The sequence below is a fragment of the Sorex araneus genome, chromosome 4, assembly GCF_027595985.1.
Source record: "Sorex araneus isolate mSorAra2 chromosome 4, mSorAra2.pri, whole genome shotgun sequence".
NCBI lineage: Eukaryota > Metazoa > Chordata > Mammalia > Eulipotyphla > Soricidae > Sorex > Sorex araneus.
Genome location: NC_073305.1, coordinates 66868993 through 66883520, shown reverse-complemented (window position 1 = coordinate 66883520; position 14528 = coordinate 66868993). Strand labels below are relative to the sequence as shown.

General features: G+C 43.4%; 1 protein-coding gene across 3 annotated transcripts in view; it reads left to right on the top strand.

Moving 5' to 3' along the window:
* FRMD4B (FERM domain containing 4B) overlaps positions 1-14528 on the top strand; it is a 240204-nt gene that overhangs the window by 54066 nt on the left and 171610 nt on the right. For all 3 annotated transcript variants that reach the window (XM_004612789.3, XM_055136461.1, XM_055136462.1), the window contains exon 2: positions 12862-12927. In XM_004612789.3, coding sequence (XP_004612846.2) covers positions 12862-12927 — 66 coding nt within the window. The remainder of the gene's footprint in view (positions 1-12861; positions 12928-14528) is intronic.

Sequence of the window (14528 nt, the reverse complement as noted above, 5' to 3'; positions counted from 1 at the left end):
AACACTGCCGCATTGGAGGCTCTTTCAGGGTCAGGGAATGAGACCCATCATTGTTACTGGTTTTGACATATGAATATGCCACAAGGAGTTTTCGAGGCTCTCCCATGCGGGCAGGAAACTCTCAGTAGCTTGCCAAGTTCTCCCAGAGGGAGAACTAGGCTATAAGATGTCACATGGCCATGAGCATAGCTGTGGCCAGGTTCTGGAGGTCTTCAGCTGCCAGGGCTCATGCTCGGGGTGAGGAGAGAAACTCAACCCCCCGCCCCTTGGAGGGGCTCTGGTGAAGACAGCCAGCCAGGTGTGAGGGCAAGAGACTCTGCGTTGATCTCTTCCAGGAGCTTGGTTTTATAGTCTCTAGATGTTGGCTGTTGATGGGAGTACACAGCGCGGGGGGGCAATTTCTGAGTGTGACCACCTAGCTACTGGAAAAAGGGGGATCTGGTTGGAAGAGGCCCAGTCCCGATCCAAGCAAGCATGGAGATTGCAAATTAAACTTCACTTATTTATTCAGTTACCTGCTCTCCAGAACTTAACTAGTAGATTGATTTCAACTTAAGTACAACAGTTTCGCCTCTTATTAATATGGAATGTTTTCCTTCAAGGGAAGTAAAATTTTTTTTACCAAACTAACCACTTACAGATAACATAAGAACACCCAACAGTTTATAAATCATTTTCACTGATCAGTCCTTGTGATACCCACACTCCATTAGCTAAGGCTGATAATGTATGACAGGTACATAGCTCATACCCCAACACCCAATCTATACCTAATAGCGTGTTTCTGGTAATATAATCATCTTTTGTATATTTGAAGTAGATTTTAGTTTATTATTACAAGAGACAAAGCAGTTCTTATCATTTCCATTTTTCTCCACAGAAACAGAAGCAGCTTTAGGGAAACATGGCTTTCAAGCCATACTTTTAGTTAAATGATATAACTGGGTCACACACCCAGACTTCCTGATTCTAAATCCTGTGCACGGTCCATAGACACCAAACTGGTGTCTCCCGATGCTTCCAGCTCCAGGCTTAATTAGTTGCCTGCTTTCTTTCCTTCTTTTCAACCTGACTTTTCTCTTCACCAGCCTTATGAAATCAGGCTGCAATCTGATAAAGAATTGTCTTTTATGAGATGCCTCCCCCAGGGAGTATCTGCCAAAGCTGACTGAAATTGCCTGCCAGATTGATGCTGGAGCTGCAGAAATGACTGTGCACTGGCCAGCCTCCCTTGTCTGCTCTCTGGCAACCCCTGGCAGGCAGAAATGAGCATGCACTTGAATGTTGATACCAAGTGAGCAGGGATATCCCTCCAGTCTGCACGGGGACCGCTTGTCAAAAGCAGTTGTCCAATGACAGTTTTCTCTGTCGGCTTCCTCATTTCTCATGCTTCCCGAGCTAGAAGTGACTTTTGCTCATGCTCAGAACTCAGTTCCATAGCCAGGTGGCACGTTTCAGAGTCTTTATTATTCTCTAAAAATATCTTATTTCATTGTCAATCATTTATTTTCTCCTAACCTCCAAAGCAATTGTTCTCAAGCAGGGACAATATTGTTCTTGGGAGACAGTTGCAATATCTGAAGACAAACTGGGTTGTCACAAGGGAGACTAAGGTGTTACTTGGATCTAGTGGAAAGGAGTTAGTGCTTCTTCTAAACGCAATGCACAGGAGCACCCCCAAGGCAAAGAATTATTGACTCTCAATGTTATTGAACCTCAAAATGAAGAAGATATGTTCTAGAATATCTCAGTGACAGTGATCTTGTAGTCTGGTGTTCAGATATAGGCTAGTACCCAGAATAACGGTTGCCTAGACATTGCTCAGTAGATGCTGGGTGAGTGATGAGGCAGAGCTTTTCTCCTGTGTTCTGAACTATATCAGAAGCCCAGAATGATGTGGAATCAGGCCCAGGAGGTCATATTGCTGTTCAATATCCCCTTCCCAGGACTGTTCCCGTGAGTAAGACAGAGCCAACCATCAACAGGTAGAGGTTTATCGCATCCTGTTGCTCAGTGACAATCCATAGCCAATGTAGAGTTGTTTTCTAGCTGCTGTCCGTATTTCTTCTACGCAGGTCCAGGAGAAAGCCAAGGAAAGGTGATGGTGAAATGTTTTCTCATCCTCTAGTCCAGCGTCCAGAAAGTAGCCTGGCCCAGACAACTCTAGTTTGATAAAGCTCAGCTTCTCTAAAACTTGTATGGTGGGAATCAAAACGCCGTACTAATTGCATATATATGTTGCGTGTTTCCATATTTAAAACCTGCTGGGTGTGAACTCTGTGAAACAGAGTAGCTCAGCGTGGTCCTGGAGAGTATGTCTGCGCTTTAGAATGAGTGTTTCTGTTCTATTCAGTGGCTGTGGAGCAAGGTCAAGATTTTACCTTTTGGGAACTTCAGTTTACTCATCTATCAACTGGAGCTGCTGGGCCTAGGCATGGCTCCATGCTAGGGCTCATGCCTTCTATGTGTGAATCCCTGCTGGGCTGGATCCTCGGCATACAGACAAGCAAATGAAAAAACTACCATTGCAAGTGAAATTAGGGGGAGGGAGCCACTCCCGGTTGTGTTTGGGGGACCATGTGGTGCCAGAGATTGAACCAGGTTCAGCCATTTTCAAGGCAAGCACCTTCATCCCTGTAGCATTTCTCTGGCCCGACTAAAGTAAATTTAAATGGTCCAAATTTCAAAGAAAGCATGAGCTATAATGCTAGGCCAAATTAGCAACCATCACTTGTTGCTAATGCTACTTGTGGCAAATTGTAGTTGCAAACTACTGACAACATCAACCTGTTGTCAATGGTTTCCCTAAAGCAGATCACTCCATTACCTCTTTGGTAGACTCACTCTTGGCCTTGTTGCTCTCCATTTCCTATCCCCCACCGACATTTCTTATTCCTTTCTGCCTTTCTTCTTTTTACACCAACTGCCTTTCCTTCCCTCCATGGGTCTCTATTTCTTTGGCCACAACCAAGCATGGACCAAACATGAGTCCACCTGACTCCTGCACTGGAGAGTAGGCCCTGCCTCCTTCACAGTGGCACACCCCGAGACCAGTTTCTTAACCTCTCTGCACTTCGGTGCTGTCATCTGTAAAATCCAGCGGTAACGCTTCTCGCCTCTGGGCAGCATGAGTGAGACACTGCTCATGTGACGGGCGAGCACTCCTGTCACAGAAAGTAAGTGCTTCCCAGAGAGAGGCTCTAGACCCATTGATTGATGCTAAAGCAAGAGTGTTCCCGGGGGTTACACACTGGAGGAGGGGCGCTGTCTTGAGAGAACTCTGGGGAAAATCACAGCTGACTGGGCTGGAGACATCCGTGTCAGTCTAGGCTGTTCTCTGGAGAGGAGTGTCAATAGCTTATATTCACTCAACACCCAGAGAGGTTATAAAGGCGCCCTGTTCCGCTGCAGTTGACATCATTTGGGCGAAACATAAAACTCCATCCACTCAATAGATCCTGAAGTAAGAACGTCCTAGATATGTCCTGGCTGCCTCTCTGCTGTTCCTCTGGAATAGCTCATCTGATGGGGATCAATAGCACGTCTGTTGTCAGGGTGGAAAGCTTATATTCTAAGTGTCCATCTATCTGGGTCAGAGATTGGGAGGTGGTGTTTTAGAACTGTGTTTCGCACTGTGCCCTGCAAATTTAAATCATGTGCTGAGCTGAGTCTCAATGTCCACTGGTTAAGGTGCTGTGTTGCTCAGCAGATATTTATTTACCATGTGCTAGGAACTTTTCTCGGTTCTGTGCATACAGTGATGAACGAATCTATCAAGATCTGAACCTCGGGGGGCTAGATCGATAGTACAGCAAGTAGGGCCTTTGACTTGCACGTGGGCTAACCCGGATTCGATTCCCAGCATCCCATATGGTCCCCTGCACACTGCTGGGAGTAATTCCTGAGTGCAAAGCCAGGAGTAACCCCTGTGCATCGCAGGTGTGACCCACAAAACAAAACAAACAAATAAACAAACAAAAAAGATCTCAATCTTGGAATGATTAAAAGAGGATAAACCAACCAATAAATGCACAATGTTATCTATCAAGCAACAGTGATAGGACAGTTTCCACACTTAATTTTCCATTTAGGAAGGAGAATCCTGTTGGAAATTAGGACATTCAATTTCAGACCTAGAGGAGGTCAAGGTACCCAGTCACGCAGCGGTGGGAGAAAGGTCATTCTGGAGGAAGAGAACAGCTTTAGCAAAACCTCAAAGTAGGAACAAGTTTTTCTTTTGAGGAAGAAAAGCAAACCAATGTGACTGGTGTGTCAAATGCAAAAAAAAAAAAAAAAAACACTTGAGCTAGAAAGAGAATTGGGGACGGGGGTGTTGTGGGGGGGCAGGGGGAGAAGTGAGAGGCTTGAGAAGACACTGGGTCATTCTCCATAGGGGAACGAAGGGAATTGATGAGTGTTGGGGAGACCCGTGACCAGGCACCTGCAGCTTACAGGGCAGCACCGAGCCCAGAGAAAGAGCTGGATTTGCACACATCCAGGAAGTGGAAGGAGAATTAGAGTTGGCAGGGCTGTGTGACGAAAATCCCAAGGAAGAACCATTGCTGAGGCTGGCCCTGTCCTGCTAAGGTTTTAAAAAAGGTCAAAAGGGAAAGAGAACAAGGAAAAACAGCTGCTTCCTTACCCAGCTTTCATGTTTCCGTGTTCTGAAGAACAGCTCAAACAAAATTGCATTAGGCTTGTGGGTTTTTGTAGCTGTTGTTTCCTGTTGCTTTTCAAGTTGACCTCAGTGGCTGTGAATGATCCCATCCTGCCCTGTCCCTGTCTTTATTTGCCTTTACTTTGCTTACCGACCCCCTCTCCTCTGTCATGTCCTATGACAGATGATGAGTTTGGGCTGGGGGTGGCACTTTCTCACAGATTTGAACCCCATTCTGAGCTCCATATCTGTTGCTGCATAAAGCAAGAGCTCAAGCCCCTGACCCGTTCTTACTTCCTTTCTGATCTTCCTCATTTGACCGCTGACCAGATGGACAAGGTCGTCCTCTCAGTACTCGGCACTTGGCCTCTGAGGACCATCTGTCTCTCAGCTGGGGAGCAAAGGCAGGTCAGCCACAGACTGAGCTGGGAGTTTTAATCTAACGTGTGTGACACTAACCTCTGAATTCCGGAGTCTGATGGGGAGGATGTGGGGGGTAGGTATCACATCTGGGTAAGTGTTAAGGGAAAGTCCCAGAAGACCGTTTAATAGGTAGGTCACTGTTTTATTCAGTGGGAGGCCTTGCTACTATTGGTCGGCACAGAGTTGGGGGTCAAATCTGTAGCTCTTATGATGGGCAGGTGGTTGGGGAAGGGAGATTTAAGTCATTGTTTTACTTGACACACACATTAGAGAAAGAGTGTGGCCCTTGCGATTGCTTATGAAAAGAAATGTGTTCTGCCTTTGGGATTTCTGTTAGTCTTTTTCTTTTCAGTCTTTTGTTTTGGGGTCACACCCGGCACTGATTAGGGCTTATTCTTGGCTCTGTGCTCAGGGATCACTCACTACAGACCATATGGGTTGCAGGATCAAACCCAGGTGGGCTGCATGCTAGGCAAGCAACCTGCCCTCTGTGCAACCTCTATGGAAACTTTTCCTTTTAGCCTTTATTTATTTATTTATTTATTTATTTATTTATTTATTTATTTATTCATGCTTTTTTGGGTCACACCTGGCAATGCACAGGAGTTACTCCTGGCTCTGCATTCAGGAATTACTCCTGGCGGTGCTGAGGGACCATATGGGATCTGGGAATCGAACCTGGGTTGGCTACATGCAAGGCAAATGCCCTACCTGCTGTGCTATCACTCCAGCCCCCGACTTTTAGCCTTTAAAATGCAATTTTATTAAGTCAGTGGGTTTATAAGTACTTTGTAATTAAAAAAAAAAATCAAACCAAGGTTTTTTCCACTCTCGAGAAGCCATGTTCTCTCTCAAACACACACACACACACACACACACACACACACGTGCGCGCGCGCACGCACACTAAGAGGTTCAAATAAAAGTAAAGGCAAAGGATTCAAATCAGACCACCAATGAAGTAACTTGCATTAAGTAATTGGTTTGACCATAAAAGATACTGCTAATCAGTATACGATTACTTGACATTAGCAGGTAAATTTATTTTTTCTTTTTTTGGGTCACACCTGGCAATGCACTCAGGAATTACTCCTGGTGGTTCTCAGGGGACCATATGGGATGCTGGGAATTGAACCCAGGTCGGCTGCGTGCAAGGCAAATACCCTACCCATTGTGCTATCGCTCCAGCCCCTGGCAGGTAAATTCCGTGGGTAATTTTAGTTAATGTTAATTGTATTATATGTCATATAAAATCCTAAGTGTGTGTCATTATAAATCAACTAGTGTGTGTACTACATTAATTTCACCCACTACAATGTAATTCTGTCTTTCACTGTATAACTGGTTTGTTTTACTAGATTTACTATCCCAGTCCTACACCTCCCCTAATCACTCACAATTTCACAATTTGGTTCAATAGATTAAAAGATTACTTTTGTTCTATTCAGATTTTTTTATTTACCACATATGAGCAAAATCATTTTCTTTTTCTAACTCAGTTTACTAAGTATAATATTCTCTAGATCATTCCATGTGCTGAAAATGACAAAACTCTTCTTTCTTTCTTCTTTTTATTATTGTTACTTAGGAAGAGCAAACTTAGGAAACTAGTTTTTGCCAGGGCTAGGGATAATAAATAAATAAAGAGGGTAATTCACACTTAAAGAGACGGCATTTCCTAAGACAATATTTAATATTTTCCATAAAACATTATATTGGGTGGGGCTGAAGAGATAGGACAGTGGACAGGGTGGTTTCCGGCAACTCACGTGGTCATCCAGTCATTACCTGGAGTGATCCCTGAGCTCAGAGTCAAAAATAAGCCCTAAGCATCACCAAAAGCCAAAAATTATGATTATGATGATTATGGTAATATTATATTGTGGATAAGATAATGAGTAACTTGGACTCAGGAACTGGTATGCTTAAGTTAGAATCCAGAGTATGCTACTGTATGACCTAAATATTAACTTGGCTTCTTTGGGTTTTTTTTTTCATATCTTTTATTTTTAGTTTTATTTAACAGACAACATAAAATCTTTTGCCTTACTCAACCTAGAACTTAAAGGACCACACTTATTTTATAATTTCAAGAATAAACTAAGATGCCCAAAAGGACACTTTTATGTAAGGAACATGTGTATGGGGATTTATTTCAGATTAAGTGATTTTCCAGGCCCTGCTTTATAGAACATACTTAATAGAAATCCAAATTTATAAAAAATTTTCTTAAGTGTTATTTAAGTGGCAGATCACTCTAAGGATAGATTTCATAAATAGAAGCCATAAGTAGAAGCCAAAATTCAAAGAGTAAATTTAACTAAAATATATACTACTGTTTTTTTATCTAATGAGTCAATTATCTTTTGTCCTTATCCTCTTTTATTGGAGACATTACTGGTGCCTGCTCGAGCAAATCGATGAGCAACAGGTTGACAGTGATACAGTGACAGTGATTCCCAAAACTTTAAACTGTACCTCAGTACAAACAGATCACATTTCTCTATTCTTAGAACTTAACTTCTTTGTTCCTCAGTATCTCCAATTTTAAGTTGGAGATAATAGAGATATTTGCCTTTTGGCATTTGATCACTGTATGTTCAATGAACTTGATTACATTGTTTTCATTTTATTGAAGTAGACACCACGCCAGAGTGACAGTACAGCTAGTAGGGCGCTTGCCTTGCAGGTGGCTGCCCAGGTTCAATGCTTGGCATCCCACCTGGCCCCACAAACACTGCCAGGAGTAGTTCCTGAGTAAAAAGCCAGGACTAATCCCACAGCATTGCCGGGTATGGCCCAAAACACACACACACACACACACACACACACAAATGCCTATATATATATGCATATATATATATAGTAAAATCACAAAGATAAAACTCCATGCAAATATAAGTCTAGTTGCTGAAACTTAAAAATAAAATATCAGTGAGCATCGTGTTTTAAAATATATAAAATGTCCAGTTTTTTTCTGTATTGTTATAGTAATTTTTATTGTAATCAACTCATTGAAAAAAATTGCATGTGTGTGATATGGTATTGATTAGCTGAAAATTATGTTTACATACACACTACTTATGCTCCAACCTAGAACTTCGTCCTGCATGTTGATATAAGGTCTTGAAATAACTAGCTGTGTAGCTCTATGTCTGTTCCTTATTTTCCCTCTTTCAAACCAGCAGCAGTTATTACATACCTGCTAAAAATCTATTTTTCAGTTTCACAATTCTGTCTTCCACTAGTAAAATTATTTTTTTCTCTGGAACTGAACTGATCTTTCACACCTGCCTTGTTATGCTTTATTTTCCGTTTTCTACACGTTACTCCATCAAAAACTGACTGCATAGGAAGCCTTTCTGCAGCTTGCGTTTTCTCCGTATGTAATGTAACATGGCATGTGAATAGCTAAATGGGTAAGAGCCTGGACTTTGGGTTTGAGTCCCGTTCTATCATTTACAAATCTTGTATTTTATCAGCTTTCAAACATCACTCACCTGTGACATTGGGAGTTAAGTGTACTACGTCATGTGAGCATCGCAGGGTTGACTATGTTAGTGCATGTAACTTGTTTAGCTCAGTGGCTAGATTACAGAAAGTTCCAATTAGCAGTATTATTGCTGTTATTATTGCTGTTGTTGCTGCTGCTGCTGCTGTTATTCTTTTGTAGTGCTCAGGGCTTATTCCTAGCAGTGGTCAGGGATCACACGTGGCATTGCTCATGAGACTTTATGTGGTGCTGGGGATCTAATTTGGGTTGACTGTGTTGCAAGACAAGTACCTTATCCACTGAGGAGAAAAGGGCTTAGCTATGAGCCTATGCCAAACAGGTTTAAGCAAAAAGTTTCCTCTCTTTGTTTTTGCTCTATCATGTCTGGAGAACTTTTTTCCTGCCACGTGCTTGTTAACTGTGGCTTGTTAACTTTGCCCATTTTATATCTTTTAAAGGAGTTAGTAGGGTCCGATGAGATAATATAGCAGGTAGGGTTCTTGTTTGCACACAGTTGACCTGGGTTTGATCCCTGTGACCCCATTTATCCTCCAAACCCTGCCAGGAGTGATCCTTGAGCTCAGAGCCAGGAGTAAGTCCTAAACACAGCTGGGTGTGACTCAAAAACCCAAAGAAAAAAAGAGTAATATCCCTCTGTTATTTTTGTTTTGTTATGTTTTTATAAGCATACCTGTAATGCTCAGGGCCTACTCCTGGTTCTGCAATCAGGAATCACTCCTGATAGTGCAGGGGAAACCATATGGGATGCCTAAGATTGAACTAGGAGTCAGCCACTTACAAGACAAGCACCCTACCCACTGAACTATCTCTCAGACTCTCTATTATTTTTTTTAATGGGAGAATGAAGGGGTTACAGAAAAACAGTTATTTGCTTGGTGGTTTACAAGGCAAGTGGCCTTTCACTTTCAGGAGTGTCAAATTGCAAGTATTCAGGATGTTGCTTAGAAGGTGCAAAGAGAGTAAGTAATTCCTCCAAGGTAGCACAGCTAATGAGAGATCAAATATACATTTCAGTCGAAGTCTGGGTTAGAATTCTCACGCAAGTTATTCGGGCATCTCTGTCTTGGTCTCTCACTGCTGGAAATCAGGTCTTACCAGACATGTGGGTATATATTGAACTACACTGATGAAGGTCAAGCCAATCCACTGCCTGCTGCCCCCCCCAGGCTGACTCTCTTCTGAAGGTGGTTGTTTCTCTTCTGTAGGATCATGTGAACTTGAAGGTTTTTACATGACCTCAGCCCATGTAAAGCCCAGTGTTTGTATATGAGCTGAGTTCAAAGCTTGACTCTACATCTAAAAGAACTCCCAAATAGTTCATTTGGTGAACTGGAGGTACTAAATCTCATCTTAAAAGGAGGTGCCCTCCTCTCCTTTTTTCCCCACTTTAACATTATTCATCTGAATATCTAATAAGGGTCAAATCCGAATTTCTAATATCGCCATGTAAATGTATCCGTGACTCTTGTTTTGACAAACGGAATGCACCCACCACCTTTCCACCTGTGACTAAATAAGTGACAGGGCAGGGCTTTCTGCAGCTGACAGTGATAAAGTCAGTCTTCTGGGCTCCCAGAGAAACCAGCCTCTGCGGAATGAGCTTGGTGAAAACTGAGTACAGAAGTGCCAGTGTGGGCAGGAAAATAGAGTGTTTTTTCCTCCAGTTCATCTGCTCCGCCTGTCTCCAGCTTGTCCTGTGAGGTCTCTTTTCTCATCGCACAGTGTTGTATTTGTTCAGTCCGTACCTCTGCCTCCAAATGCCAGCCTCTCTCTGGACAGTGGTACTATTGCCGATGGGGAACATCAGTGATTATGAGGAGAGGATTGGACCGTATTCATGGCGTCTGGGGTGTCCATCCTCGAGACGCCTTTTGCTATGGGTTAGACGAACACCTTTGGCAACTTAGGAAGACACTTCTTGGTTGCAAGAAATGTAATCAAATTTAAGTTAGCTTAAGAGAAGAGGAAAAAGGGCCAGAGAGAGAGTACAGCAGGAAAGCTGTTTGACCTGCATGCATGTGGCCTGGGTTTGATCCCTGGAGCTGCATCTGTCCCTGAAGCACTACAAGTGACCCCTGAGCAAAGAGCCAGGACTAAGTCCTGAACACTCTGGATGTGGCCCCCAAATCAACCTGCCAATAAGAATTAAATAATTAAATAAATAGGGGCTGAGGTGATAGCACAGTGGGTAGGGCATTTGCCTTGCACACGGCCAACCCGGGTTCGATTCCCAGCATCCCATATGGTTCCCTGAGCACCACCAGGAGTGGTTCCTGAGTGCAGAGCCAGGAGTAACCCCTGTGCATCGCCAGGTGTGACCCCCAAAAGAAAAAAATATTAGATAAATAAGTGACTCTGGGGCCAGAGAAGTAAAGGAGCTAAGGTGCTTGACTTGCTGCTACCACCAACCCAGGTTTGATCTCTGGCTTCACAAGGTTCCCCAAGCACCACCAAGTGTTCGCTCTTGAGCACAGAGCCAGGAATAGGCCCAGAGCCTTTGGGTGTGACACAAGAGGAAAATTGAAGTAAATGTGGGTCTGGAGCAATAGAACAGCAGGTAGGGCACTTGTCCTGTAACACAGCTGACCCTTTCAAACCTGACATCCCATATGGTCCCCTGAGACCCACCAGGACTGATTCCTAAGCACAGAGCCAGGAGTAAGTCCTGAGCACTGCGGGATGCGACCCAACCCCCTCCCACCCTCCAGCCCCAAAAGTAAATATATTGAAGGAAATCACGGTGAGTCCATAGAATTCATGGACAAGAATTCCCCCAGATCAGTGGCTAGGACTAGAGTGACCGGAAATGTGAGAGACCTCCTGACACCTGTTTTCTCAAGCTTTTCCTCTGAGACTGCCTGGTATATCTTGCCTCCCTCTAGCTACCTATTTCCTTCATTCTCTCTGCAGGTGACTTTCCTTTTTCTCCCCACAGAGCAGAGCAAAACTGCCACCACAGTACCGTATACCATATTTTATCCTCTCAGACTCAGTTCCAGATTCCCGGGACTAAGGTGCTGACTGACCTAGACTGGGTCAGGTGGATGTCTGTCCCAATACAGTCAACTGAGACCAAAGCAACAGAACTAACCAGCCAAACATGAACCCCACTTCCACCCACCCCACCAAAAAAAAAAAAAAGAAACCCATTTCTTACTTAATTCTCTGGGATAAAATGATGAGGTGAGAGGGGGAAAATGATTAATATGGAGAGGTCTAAAGCATCCTGTAAAGGAAAAAAGACACACTTCAAGGACATTTCAAGAGTTAGGAGATCAGGGTCAGAAGATAGTAGTTGGATTAGAACACTTGTCTTAAGTGCAGCCGACCCTGGCTCCATCCCTGGTATCGCATATAGTCCCCAGAAGAGATCCCTGAGCTCAGAGCCAGAAGTCCTGAGCATTGCTAGTAGCAACCCAAAACCAAAACTAAAAGAAAAGAAAAAAAAGAAATTTGAGGAGCTGGTGCAATAGCTCAGTGGGTAGGACATTTGCCTTGCACTCGACCAACCAAGGTTCGAATCCCAGCATCCCATATGGTCCCCTGAGCACTGCTAGGAGTAGTTCCTGAGTGCAAAGCCAGGAGTAACCCCTGTGCATCGCCAGGTGTGACCCAAAAAGAAAAAGGAAATGAATTTGGATTCTGAAACAACAGGATAGATGAAATAGTTTATGATCTTGGATGTGTTCTTTAAAGGACACATACTGTGTGAGTTGATCTCTTGAATATTATTTTATCATTTCTTGCCCTAGGGCATGTCTTTGAAGTTTATGTGGCTTTACAAAAGAAATAAAATTAATCAAACTGACACATTTAGTTATTTCCTTTCATAGTAAGGTGAAAAAAAGTTTATCTCATTTTTTTAGTTGGATCTTAATTTTTTACAAATTGGGTAGGGAACAATCAAAACAGTAAATGCAATAATCTGTATTTTCACGTTGAAAGCAATATTGCTTGTCTCACTCTGCACCTCAATTTCCCATCTGTTATACTGGGCAGAAGTGATCCCAGAGCACAGCCAAGAGTAGCCCCAAGCCCAAAATAAATAAATAAAAACAGGAGCTTAAAAGGTAAAAGAAAACAATAAATCCATCAAGAACTAATGCCTTAAATATTTTTGAAATATTTCTATGACCAAGCCTGTCGATTGGCACAGCTGGAGCCGTTTATAGGTTTAGCACAACAGATGTAAACTAAGTTCTCCACGGAGTTCAGATGTGTGTTTGCCAGGCGTGACCCTGACGCCCTTGTTCTCTTGTCCCCACAGATGACAGAAGGCAGGCACTGCCAGGTGCACCTCCTGGATGAACGGAGGCTGGAGCTGCTGGTTCAGGTAGGTGCAGCCCGCACATGCACAGCCTGTCCTGGTCCTTCGGGGGTTAGAGATGGGGATGCGGCGCATCCATGGCTGCTGTTCATTCATCTGGTCTTAAAGCCTATGACTCAAGATTTTTGGAAGAGAAAAAGGGAAAGCTTAATTTTTGTGTAGAGTAATTAGAGCTTGGTAATATGGACTCAGAGATGCTTTCGATTCCAACCTCAGCTTTGTCACTTAGTATCTGGACCTCCAGCAGAGACTTCACTTCCCTGACCCTCTTGCTGGTAAAACATAAGGCTTCCCTGAAATGGTCATTGGGACTCGAGACTAAGTTCTGCCACTTCCCTGATTGATGGTGTTGGCCAAGTTAGAGACCCAGTGTGCTTGTCTTGCACACTGCCAACCTGGGTCCAATCCCCGGCATCCCATATGGTTCCCTGTGGACCTCCAGAAGTAACTCCTGAGTGCAGAGCCAGGAGTAACCCTTGTGCACCCAACAACCAGGTGTGCCCCCAAACAAAGACTCTGTTTTACTTTCTGCAAGTTGAAATTTAAATTGTTCCATATTTGCCATAGAATTATGGTTAAAATCAAGATTCTGTATGCAAATGAAATCCCTTTGTAAAGTATATGGGACTGTATAAGTCATGGTATTTTAATACTTCATGCTTATTTTTCTTTATTCACCCAAGATGCTAAATGAGTCTTCAGTAACTGGGAATATCCTCTCCGCGGCCCCACCTGCAGTTAGGCCCAGACGTCGCCCTTCCCACCAACCTAATTTTAAATTTACCCCCTCTGAGCCTTGGGCTACTATATTTAGGCTTCACTGTGAATGGAAATAGAACCGTTAACAATGGTCTCCCCAGAGTAGACAGTTCAGTCTGGATTTCTATGTGTTTCTTCTTCCTTTCTTCCTTTTTATTTTTTTGCCCAGCACTGCTCAGGAGCTATTCCCAGTTTGGTGTTTAGGGGTTGTCAACAGCAGTGACCATGGAGTGTCTGGACTCAAACTCAGGGTTTCACACATGCAAAACAAGGGCTGTACCCCTGAGCCACATCCCCAGCCCCCCTTCCTTTCTTCTTAAATCACGACCATTCTTTTTTAAACCCCAGTAATAAACACCCAACCTCCAAAGCACTATAATGAGAGCTAAAATGTTTGACTCAAAGTTCAAAAAAGTGTTTGTCTGAAATCCCCTCTTGTAAGCCCTTTCCTTTTTCTGAGTACCTACAAACCTTGCACCCACTGTCATGCACATTCTGGCTGATTTCAACCTTTTGTCGACACACCAGGTCAAGAGCTTTTCAGAAGTTCATAGATGAGTCTTCTAACTAGGGAACAGTTAAGTGTGCTTGGTGGAGGAGCTGTATGGTATATACAGTCTCACCAAAGATTCATTTCTAGAGAGAAATGAAAACTTCTATTTTGGAATCAGCTGATTCAAATCCCTGCACTTAGCAGCTGTAACCCCAAGCAAAGTACTCAACTTCTCTTTGCCTTAGTCAGCTAATCTGTAAAATGGAATTCAAACATCTCCCTCATAGCTCATGGTAAGACCCAGAGATGTTGGCTCTAAGGGCTTGCACTCAACAAATGGTAATGTTGATTTTTA